The following is an 11,630-nucleotide window of genomic DNA, read 5'->3' as shown; positions in this document are numbered from 1 at the left end:
CATAAGTGCAAATGGGATTTATCTTAATGGGGCATGCATAGTGACTATGTTGAGATTGAAATGATGCAATATGGGAGATCTCACTCATAGCATATGACAAGTTCAATGGATTGTCAAACATGAAGTGACCAAAAGAATTTTGACATGATATCCTATGGAGCATAGCATCACAAATAGGCAACTCAACATGCTCATCATCATATTCATCATAAATTGGTAAGTCATGACATGAAGAAGTCGCACTAGCATGAAGCATGGGAATAGGTGGATCAACATCATGCAAGCAATCATTGGTGAGATAGTCCACTAGTGGGACAAGAGAAGCACCATCACCTATGTTACCTTTGGAGCATCGCTCATGTGTTGTAGGTGAGGTGTCGAAGACCAAGTCGTGGCCATCTTCATCTTGATGGAACCATGTGGGGGTGCATCATCGTCCACCATGGCCATCGTCGTCTCCATTGGAGGTATGGACTCGTCGAGGATAGGCATGTCGTCATGTAGGAGACCTAGCACCAAAGAAAACACACTCGGAGTAGAGGTTAAGTTGTTAGAAATCAAAGTGGCCTCACATGCCCTCTCCACGACCTCACCCACTAAGTGTTGTGGCTCACTCACTCCCTCTTGGATGCTCTCACTCGTATGGTTGGTGGAGTCTCTCAAATGGCTCTCAACCTCACATAGGATGTGTGGCATGCTCTCATGTGTGGGGCTAGTGGTGGTCACACTCATCCTCTCATAGGAAATGCACTCAATGTCACATATGGTGGAGTCACTCATATCACTCATGGTGGGGTGGCTCTCCTCACATGGCAATTGGGGGATCTCTTCATATGTGGGTGTCGGAGAGATGTTGGTGCAAATGTCTCCATGCTCAACTCCTATCGCCGCCTTGGTTGAAGGGATAGTCCCATGCTCAACCTCCTCATCCATAACGCCTCCAAAGATGAATGCCGTAGGATGTGGCAAAACATCACTCTCCTCCGAGACCAAAGAGAAGGTCTCATAGCTTGGCTCGGAGTATGAGTCCAATATGGGCGCCGTCTTCATGTTGTTGAAGAGGTTCGTGCTCGTCGCCGTGGTCGAAGGGGATGGCCCTAGCTCGACCTTCTTGTCGCTGTCTTGTTGTAGGAGGTCCATATGATGTGACACCTCGTAGCTCGTCTCCATGACCGAAGGGAATTTCCCATGCTCGAAGATGGAAGTGTCGCCCTCGCTTGTAGGTGGTCGCCTTGTTGTTGAAGATGTCGATGTAGGCGAACTCATGGGAAGTAGGCGAAGATGTTGTATGTCCAAAGGCGAAGATGCCTTGATAGCACTTGGCGAAGATGCCAAAGTGGTGGTGGTAGCCGTAGCTCCGTCTTGGTGGTGCTCGTCTCGCGGTCTTCTCTTGTGCTCTTGAAGTTTGGCCGTAGCTTGATGTAGAGCTTGTTGGGACTTGTAGGTAGGCGCATCTCGAGCATCTTCATGTTGATGGTGTCGGTGTCGTACTTGAGCTCGATGTAGATGTCGTTCGTCGTCGTCGTGCACATGATGCTTGGAGGTGACTTGCCCTTCATGACGATGTGGATCACGAACGTGATGGTGGTTGCCATGGAGATGTGGACATGGATGACTTGCGCTTGCATCTTGTTTGCGCTCCGAAGTCTTGTGACTTGAACGCCGCCGCCTTGAGGATGATGAAGGGGAAGAACGGTTGATTAACAACGTCCGAATCTCCTCCATTCTTGCATATTGCTCCTCCTTTTGTGCGGAAAGCTTGTTGTCGATGTAGTCCTTTTTCCTTGCTTTGGAGTGACGAATGTCGATGGAAAGGTTTTCGATGCGCTCACGCAAGGTAGAATGTGCGCCTTGTATTTGTTGTTGTAGGCCGAAGATGGACGCTTTGGTGATGTAGTTGTTCGCGCCGTCATTGTTGTCGAAGAACGGAGTTGAAATGCCTGGCCTATCCATCACAAGACTCGAGCAAATATGAGTGGGAGAAAGAGAAAAACTATACCAAATAGACCTTGACCGATGTTGAAGATGGATCAATGATCACTCAATAATGTAACAAGGAAATAGCACATATGGTACCGATCTTGTCAATTTCTCACACCTACACAAGTAAGGCTTACTGTGGAGCTCGGTTAGGATAGTGGCACAAAAATTGATGGAAAATGTTATCAAGAGTCAATAATGCTGAAAGAGATTCACAAATTCGCAAGTGAAACAAGTAGACCAGTAGCAATGAATGGCACACGGAAACGCACACACGGATAGATAAATGGGGTCGTGCAACCAAGGAATGAGCTCAAAATGTGGAATCCACGGAAAATGCTCTTGTTGCACAACTCTAGAGAGACGCTAGCACGATTGCTCAATAGGCGGATACGACACTTGTGCACAACCTATAGAAGAGAAAAATGCAACGACTTCTATCCCAATTATGCTATGTATATATGGTTCCCGGTGTTTCTTCCAAGATGATCCAAGATGATCGGATATGAAAATCTTATGTGCAATGTGGTATGGTGCTATGGCTATTGCTTACAAGCTCTTTGTTTTTCTCTTTTGCTTAAAAGCTTATTCTTTTTTTGATATGGCCACAATGCGAAATGCACAAACCAAGATAGCAATTGTGTATATGCGTGAACAATTTTGTGACACAAGAGATGATATGATACCAATATGATATGGTATGTATGCAATGGAAGGTGTAGACCAATGATCACTAATGTGCACAAGTAACGTTGCCGGCAATACTCAAAGGCTAGTCTCGATAGGCAAGTGATGCAAAATGGGCTAGGGGTTATCAATGCAATTGCATGGGGAATACACAATGGATGTCGTCGAGGTTACCGTCAATGGTTTGTCAATGGTGAAGTGGTCAATGTTGATGACGACCTCGAGGCGATGATGAGTGGCGGTGTTCTCGATGTCGAACCGTCCCTAATTAGCCGAAACACCTTAGGAAACGGAAAAACCACGAACTCAAAATCTCAAACGCAAATGTCAAATGATGGTAGCGGAAAGCGGTGGTGGTTTTGCGGAAGCTCAATGGGATTGCGGAAATGCAATGATGGGTTTTGGAGTACGCAATGCGGAAGTCGAGGGTAAGGTGGTTAACTATACACGGTGTCGGAGTTGGAAGCATGGTCCCTAAGTAGCCTAAACACCTTAGGAGACACAACTCACAACACAAACAAAATTGGGTTAAGTTGGGGTGGGGGAAGTGTATGGTGGGTAAGCCTATGCGGAAGTTTTGTGGTGGTTGATGAAGAAGAAACCGTTCCTAAGTAGCCTAAACACCTTAGGAGACTCGAATCGCAACTCAAACAACCACTAATGCTATATGGGACGAAATGGGTTAGGTGGCGGAAGTCGGTGGTGGTTATGCGGATGATATGGTGGAAGCCCTAGGCAAAGATGCCAAAGTTCCAAAAAATTGATGGGGTCAAATGGTGTTGAGAACAAACTATGGGGATAGAGGATGTCAATAGCTACTCAACGAGCTAAAGAACGCGAAAATCGGACTCCGGATGTGAAAGTTATGGGCAAAACGGTAAAACACGGGAGGCTGATGCTCCACGGGTCGGACATCCGGGGGTGGGGGCCGGATATCCAGGGGCTGATGTCCAAAACCGTGCAGATTTTGTGCTCCAGGAGCCGGATGTCTGGCTTGGGGCCCGGATGTCCGGCCCGATGGGCCGGATGTCCGGGCACCAAATCCGAGGATGAACTCGAGGAACACGATTTGGGGGCGGAAATTGATGATTTCGGGGCAAAATTGCGGAGATTTCGTGGATGGAAAGTGGGAAAAATTGGGGGAAAGCTAGATCCACTCGTAACAAAGCAAATCCATGGATCAAATCCAACAAAACTTCATCAAACCAACAAATCACTAAAAAACTTGGGGCTATTTTTGGTGGGGATTTTCAAAATTGGGGAAGAACACAACAAAATCAAGCTACAAAAAGAGGGGTAGGGGCTCCAAATTCATGATCAACCTTGCTCTGAACCAAGATGATGTAGTGTGGAACCCTATACGGCCGATCTTTCACGAAAGGAGCGGATCCCAACTAAGAACACGAAGAACACAAGGGGAAACACGAGGGAAAACACAAGAGAAATCACTCAAACCAACAAGAACGATCACACATGTGCTAGATCCTCGAAACACAAGAGGAGATACAAGATCCAAAGTCAACAAAGGACGATACAAGAGGTAACCGGTTCTTCTCTGTGAGGAGGTCTTGATGGGGCCACTCAAGAGGGGGTCTTGAATCCAAGGTGGATCTTCTCCGTAGAGGGGCCGCGGTCTCTCTCGTGGAGTAGATCCGTAATGGATGAGCAAAGCTCTATCTCAAATGAGCTAATCCTTTGCTAACCCTAAAACGTAGGAGGAGGGGGAGTATATATAGTCTAAGGGGCAAAGGGGTACATGGGCCTCGGCCCAGATGCACTGCACGCAGGCAGGGGGGTCGGATGTCCGGGCGTCGGGCCGGATGTCCGGGCCTTCCCGAGACACCGGATGTCCGGGCGCTGGGGTCGGATGTCCGGGCTGGCAGGGTCCAGCTTCTGTGATGGGGCGCCGGATGTCCAGCGACTTGCGACGGGCCGGATGTCCGGGCTGACTTGGCCGACACTGGTGCTCTCTGGGTAGAAGGGAGCCGGATTTCCGAGCATTGGGCCGGATGTCCGGGACATGGCCGGATGTCCGGCTGCTGTAGCAGCAGCTCTTCTTCCTTCTCCTTCCTTCGCTCCCGGGCACACTTGGCCTTGGTTCTTGGGCTCTCCATGGTCTCCTCGGGTGTACCTGAGTATGCACAAGGTCCGCGCTTGAAGTAGCATCCATGTCTTATATGCGGAAAGGGAAGATTCGGAAAGGAGCGAGTTCACCTTAGGTCCAATGGTGTATGCTCGAGGTCTCAACATGTGGACACTTGGGGCTTGGGGAGTAGTCGTAGTGTACATGGGGATGATCGTAGGATGCTCCGCATCAGTGGTGCTTAGCGGTAGTACTGCTTGGAGTGGGCGGTAGTACCGCTCGTGTCGGGAAAATTCACAAATCTGGATCGAGGTGGATTTTGGGCGGAAATGGATGATTTCGGGGGTAAAATTTGACGGATTTCGTGTATGGAAGGTGGGGAAACTTGGGGAAATGCTAGATCCACTCGAAACCAAGCAAATCCATGGATCAAAATCAACAAAACTTCATCATACCAACAAATCACAAAACAATTGGGGCTATTTTTGGTGGGGAATTTTTGAAATTGGGACAAAATCAACAAAACTAGGCTAGAAAACAAAGGGGTAGGGGCTCCAAATTCGTGATCAACCTTGCTCTGATCCAAGATGATCATGAGCAAGCTGGCTCTAATCCAAGATGATGTAGGATAGAACCCACAGGTCCTAGGATCGAAACCTGGCTCTGATACGAAAATGATGTAGGGTAGAACCCTAGTGGCCCGATCTTTCACGATTGGAGGGGATCCTACGAAGAACACGAGGGGAAACACGAGGGAAAATGAGAGGAACACTCAAGAACAAGTCCAATCACACATCCACTAGACAATCAAACACACAAGATCCACAAGGTACATGAACAACAAAGGGAAAGATACAAGGTAAAGTTCATCTCCAAGAGAAGGTCTTGATGGGGTCCACCCGTGAGGGGATCTTGAATCCAAGGTGGATCTTCTCCGAAGAGGTGTCGGTCCCTCGCGGTGGAGTAGATTCGTATGGATGAGCAAAGCTCTATCTCAAATGAGCTAAACCTATGTTAACCCTAACTAGGAGGGAGAGGGGGTCTATATGTAGTCTTAGCCACGAAGGGGTAAGTGGGAGAGGATACATGGGCCAAAGGCCCGCGGCTGCGCACAGGCAGGGCGGTAGTACCGGACCCTCGGGCGGTAGTACCCCTTACGAAGCTCAGCGGTAGTACCGCTTGTGGGGGCGGTAGTACCGGACTTGTGCCGCTCGATCACAGGAGCTTGTCGGGTTGAGCGGTAGTAGGGCGGATGCTGGGCGGTAGTACAGCTTGGAGGGCCTGAGCGGTAGTACCGCTTGGTTTGGGCGGTAGTACCGCCCGTTCCGGACTGGCAGATCCTTCTTCTTCCGTCTTCGCTTCCACGCTTCCCTTGCGGATGGTGTAGGCATTCCTTGGCGCTTGCACTCCTCCTCGTCGTCCGTGAAGCTCCGGCAATACCTATGCATGCACACGAGTGGAGTGTCAAGTAGTATGCCATCCTCGAAGGGGTCAAGTGAACACGTGTAAAGGAGAAGATTCACCTTTATGTATGAGAAGTAGAGGTCGGAAGTGTCACTTGCCAAACGGACTCTGTGATGCCCGTAGGATGCTCCGCATCAACATGTGTGTAAAAATTCATAATCAAATACCTTGAGTTGCGACCTGTACAAAAAAGACAAATTCATGACCTGGGAGGATGAATAGTATCATGTGTTAAACAGCCCCAGATTTGTCTTTTTTGCACAGCCCTCATTTCAACGTATTTTAGCTGAAAATTTACACACCTGTGTGTTATGCCTTCATTTATATCTGTATTTTTTTCCAGAATTTTTTGAAATGTAAAAATATGAATTTTGATGAAAATTCAAATTTGAATTTGGAGGCCTCACTGGAGGCAGAGCTCCAAAAGTGATTTCCGGTATTGTAGATGTTGAATAATTTTTAATATAAATTTGGTCAAACTTTGTGTAGTTTGACTTAAGACAAATCTTATACGCGATAGATAGGACCGGCTAACGGTTAGGTGACTAGAAAAATATTTTGGGTCAGTCATTTTTTCATCTACCATTCAATTCGGATCAAATGAGCACAAAACAATCATATACAACAAAAATTGACCAACTGAATTTTTTTGATACTGTCGATTTACTCACATAGCCCAACTCATACATTTGCACACAAAAACGATCAGAAGCCCCAAAACACTAACTGGGCTGAAGCAACCTCCAACCCACTAATCCAATAGCAACATAAAAAAGGCACATGTTAGACTGCACACAGTCAAGTAAAGGATAACTGAACCAAAATAGGAAGAAGAAGTTTCTTCCAAAAGAAGAAAGAACTCTAGGAGCGGTGTTACTAGATAGAAAATTTGAAAAAAAGGAAAAGCAAAGAAGAACAAGTTTATTCATAAATAAAAATGAATCATGGGAGTGGATTAACAATTAAAAATATTTTTTTAAACGAAAATAATTATGCAACTGTGTGTAACATAATAAAACATAAAAATGTATACTTTGTCTAGCCTTCTTATCCCCATGTACATATATGCGAAAAATAAAGACAAGTAAAAAATGAAGTTTCTAAAGAAGAATGAATTAGTGGCATTGGTATTTCCCTTCAAAACGGAAGACAATGAAAAATAAATTAAAAAATTAGCATACAATTTACACATAAATTGTGCTTTTTATAATATGGCAGAATTATTATATAATGCTGAAATTTTCGCAAAAAAAGAAGTTTGCTAAGAAAGAATGAATTAGTGGCATTGATATTGTTCTTAAAGAAGAAAGAAAATGAAATAAAACTAAAAATTAGAAAGAATGAAGTTTTCTAAAGAAAGAACGAACTAGTGCCATTGGTATTACCTTGAACAGAAAGAAAAATTTAAAACTTAAAATACTTGCACTAAACTTTGCATTGAAAATGCACATTTTCTAATATGCAAAGAATAAGCATAGAACAATGCAAGTTTTGCGGTATAGTATAATTTACACACATATGATATACTACTTGCGTTTATACTTATACACAAAAAAAGAATGAATTAGTGGCATTATTATTACCCTTAAAAAGAAACAAAATGGAACAATAACTTAAAAAATTAAAATAATAGAGTTTTCTAAGAAGAATGAATTAGCGGCATTGATATTACCCTTAAAGAAGAAGAAAAATTAAAACTCATATAAAATCAAAATAATGATTTTTTCAAGAAGAAAGGAAATGAAAAAAATCTAAAAACAATTGTAAATTTTGCACATATTATACACAAACATTGCGGTTTTTCAAATGATAATACTAGACCTACGAAACCTTTTACGTAAATGTTATGTTGTTTCCTTAACCAACCAATCACCCCCCCCCCCCCCTAGCCCCTCTGAATTTAACAGGCTGGGCCTGGGCTTTTTCTTTCTTACAACCAAAACATGCCAAGTCAGCTTCTTCGTAAGTTTGCCTAAAAAAAAAGAGCTTCTTCGTAAGCTATGTAGAATTTTTTACGTAGGTGTAGCAAAGCACTTTTCAAATATGCAATAATAAGCATATAATCGTGAAATTTTCGCAAAAAGAAAGTTTCTTAACAAGGAATGAATTTGTGGCATTGATATTACCCTACAAAAAATAAAACAATAACTATAAAAAGTTGAAATAATGGATTTTATAAGGAGTAATGAAATTGTGGCATTGAAATTGCACGTTTTTGCAGTATGCAACAATAATCATACAATAGTACAATATTTGCATATATTTTATAATATTCACGTATATGCATTTAAACTCACCCAACATGCCAAAAATTTCAATTAGTTGTCATTTGTGCAAATATTTTATAGTATTTGTGTGCATATATTTTATAAATTTTTGACGAATGAGGCGCATCTCGTGAAGGAACAATTCATTTCAAGGAGTTGTCATTTTTTTACAGGAGGTTGAAACCCCAGCCTCTGCATCAATCTGATGCACACAATCATTTTTTATTAAAGTTGATGCAAATCAATGAGATCGAAGTCATCAACATGTGAAATACAAAGCATGCGCAACAACCAAAAAAATATTTACAAGTGAAGAATGTTCTTTTTTTGCGGGAAGAATATAACACCTACAAGTAAATCGAATTTTTCCGTAGCAACGCCTTCAAGAAAGGATAAACATCCTCACGTCGCCATCGCCACTTCTGGCCACGGATGACCAGAACAGTAATTTCCATCCAGATAGTCATCAGCAACCACTGAAGACCAGCCGGCACATCGGCAAAGAGATAACACTTCCAATAAGGACACGGCACAAACTGATCGCTTCCATGCTCGACCAATCAAGCTCTCTCACCCCGGGCTTAAGTGGTGTTCCACTAAAGTCACATCAGCCAGTACGTGCGAGCAGACTGTGTCAATGTGATGGCAGGTCCGGTAGTCACCACGCCGGAGCTGAATCTGACTCCTCGTACACCTCCATAGCCAACCCATGCTCCAGATCGCCCACACTTCTGAAGATGCCAGTGGTTTACGGGCCCGTAAACCCTTATCTGTCTGCCACCAGGAATTGCCATCAGCGAACGAAAGCTGATGGTAGTCGGAGTCGCATGTGCTAGCACGTACTAGCTGATAAGCACAAAGGACTCCGCCCGCTTGCATGCAATCTTCAGAGCAAAAGAGAGACTCGCTTTTTAGCCAAAGCTCAATCTCTGCATTTTACCTGCATTTTACCGGTGGCGCTTGAATAGGCGATATCGTGGTATTCTAGTTTAGCGACGAAAGCAAATGGCAGACTACTCGCGTGTTAGGGTCGTCAGTCGGAGCCTCGTCAAGGCGCCCGGCGCCGTCACGCCGCGCATCCTCGCCGTGTCCAACCTCGACCTGCTCCCTCGGCCCATACCGTCCTTGCTCCTCTGCGCCTACCGCAAGCCCACCACCGGTTGCTTCGGCGATGTCGTGGCCATCTTCAAGGCCAGTCTACCATCCCTGCTCGAGCACTTCTTCCCCCTCGCCGGTCGCCTCGTGTCCAGCCCGCGCTCCGGGGTTCCGGAGGTGCACTGCGACAACCAGGGCGCGGAGCTCGTCGTCGGTGAGGCCGGCGTGGAACTGGCTAGCCTGGACTATGGCGCGCTAGGCGCGTCGCTGGCGAGGATCGGCGCGCTCGTCCAGTACGGCGCCGACGTCGTGCTTTCGGTGCAGCTCGTGTCGTTCGCCTGCGGCGGGTTCACCGTCGCGTGGTGCTCCAACCACGTGGTCATGGACGGGTACGGGCTGTGCATGCTCGCCAGCATGTGGTCCGAGCTCGCGCGGTCCGGGAGGATCGACACCACCCGCGGCGGCGGGGCACCCAGCTTCGACCGCTCCGTGCTGCCGCGCCCCCGCGCCGTGCCGTCGTACAGCCCCTCGCTCACCGAGGCGTTCACGCCGTTCGAAGGCAAGCATCTGGTCAACTCGCTCACGGCCGGGAGCTACTGCGTCACGCGCCTGTACTACGTCCAGGAGCGTGATATCGCCATGCTGCGCGCGCGGGCGAGCAGGGAGGCTGTCGGCGAGCGACACGCGACCCGCCTCGAGGCGGTGTCGGCGTACCTGTGGAAGGCCTTGGCCGCCGTCGTGGCCGCGTCCGGTTCCGACGAGACCTGCCGCATGGGCTGGTGGGTGGACGGGCGGCGGAGGCTCAGCGTGCCGGGAAACGAGCCCGCGATGCGCAACTACGTCGGCAACGTCGGCACGTTCGCGCTCGCGGAAGAAACCGTGGAGGAGGTCCGGCGGCGGCCGCTCCCGGAGGTGGCGTCGATGGTGCGGGAGGCGATCGCGGCGAGGGCCACCGAGGAGCATTTCCAGGAGCTGGTGGACTGGGTGGAGGAGCACAAGGGCGGCAGGTTCGTGGAGACGGCGACCGTCGGGCTGGGCAGCCCGGCGTTAGCCGTGACGTCCTTCGCGTCGTTCCGTCTTCGGACGGACTTCGGCTTCGGGCACGCCGCCCTGGCGATGCCGATGATGCTCGCCGGGACCGGGAGGCTGTGCGCCGGCTTCGTGAAGATCGTCCCGCGCCCCGGAGGCGACGGTTCGTGGGTCGTCAGCATGGTGGTGTGGCCGAGGCTCGCCGCCGCGCTCGACTCTGACGAGCAGCGCATCCTGAGGCCGGTCACCGCCGAGTACCTCGGCCTCAAGGCAGAGAACCCGTGTAGCCGGCTATGAGCACCTGCGTCTTGTGCTCATTTCCGTGATGCGCACTACGCCATTGGTCTCCACCATGTTTCTGTATAAGCTTTGTTGCGTTCGTTCCGTAAAAAAAAAAAGCTTTGTTGCGTTCGTTCCGTCAAAAAGAAAACAAGCTTTGTTGCGTTCGCTGTCGTACAGTATTTGGGGCGTTTTGTAACGAGACCAACTGATGGCAAAGCAGTGATGCAGAGGGTGCCTTACATCGCTGGGCGCACTACGGCGCACCGCTGGCCCGATGGCAAAGCTTTGTTGCGTTCGCTCTCACAGCGACGGCGACGGTTGCCAAAGGCCCGACGTGGTTGTGACGCTTGGAGCGTGTCGGCGGCTGGTTGGGTCCTGGATGGGTCTGCAGAGTACGTACACGCGTGATGTTGATGCTGCCGATAATGTTCAGCTCTCTGCATTTTTTGTCGGCGGGTGTAGTGTAGGGCTCTCTTCGGTGATGTGGTAGTCAGCGGGTGTCCTCCACCATCGGTGCGGTCCGTGTGGTGGACACTCCGATCTGTGTTTTATGGTGTTAAGAGTTGGTTGATGCGAATATAGTCGTTGATATAGTTTCTTGATCATTATTTCAAACGACTTCGTTTTATTTCTTCTTTTCTGCTCAAGCATAGTTTTGGTTTGGTATGACTTTGCTTATAGGATGATCTCACCGTGTGGGCTCAACGGCCCACCGGGTCCTTAGATCCGCGCTCTGATCGGGA

The 11,630-nt window shown here is 47.8% G+C and overlaps 1 protein-coding gene across 1 annotated transcript; it reads left to right on the top strand.

The window, feature by feature from the left end:
• The first annotated feature begins 8,694 nt into the window (after positions 1-8,694).
• LOC109748850 (coniferyl alcohol acyltransferase-like) lies at positions 8,695-11,035 on the top strand. The gene has a single exon (XM_020307873.4). The coding sequence runs from the start codon at positions 9,487-9,489 to the stop codon at positions 10,900-10,902; it is 1,416 nt and encodes a 471-aa protein (XP_020163462.1). The 5' UTR covers positions 8,695-9,486; the 3' UTR covers positions 10,903-11,035.
• The last annotated feature ends 595 nt before the right edge of the window (positions 11,036-11,630 follow it).

The sequence above is a fragment of the Aegilops tauschii genome, chromosome 2 (assembly GCF_002575655.3).
Source record: "Aegilops tauschii subsp. strangulata cultivar AL8/78 chromosome 2, Aet v6.0, whole genome shotgun sequence".
Taxonomy (NCBI): domain Eukaryota; kingdom Viridiplantae; phylum Streptophyta; class Magnoliopsida; order Poales; family Poaceae; genus Aegilops; species Aegilops tauschii.
This window is presented reverse-complemented; position numbering and strand designations above follow the sequence as displayed.

Excerpts from the sequence above, each read along its gene's own strand:
- LOC109748850 (XM_020307873.4), top strand. The coding sequence starts at position 9,487 with ATGGCAGACTACTCGCGTGTTAGGGTCGTCAGTCGGAGCCTCGTCAAG.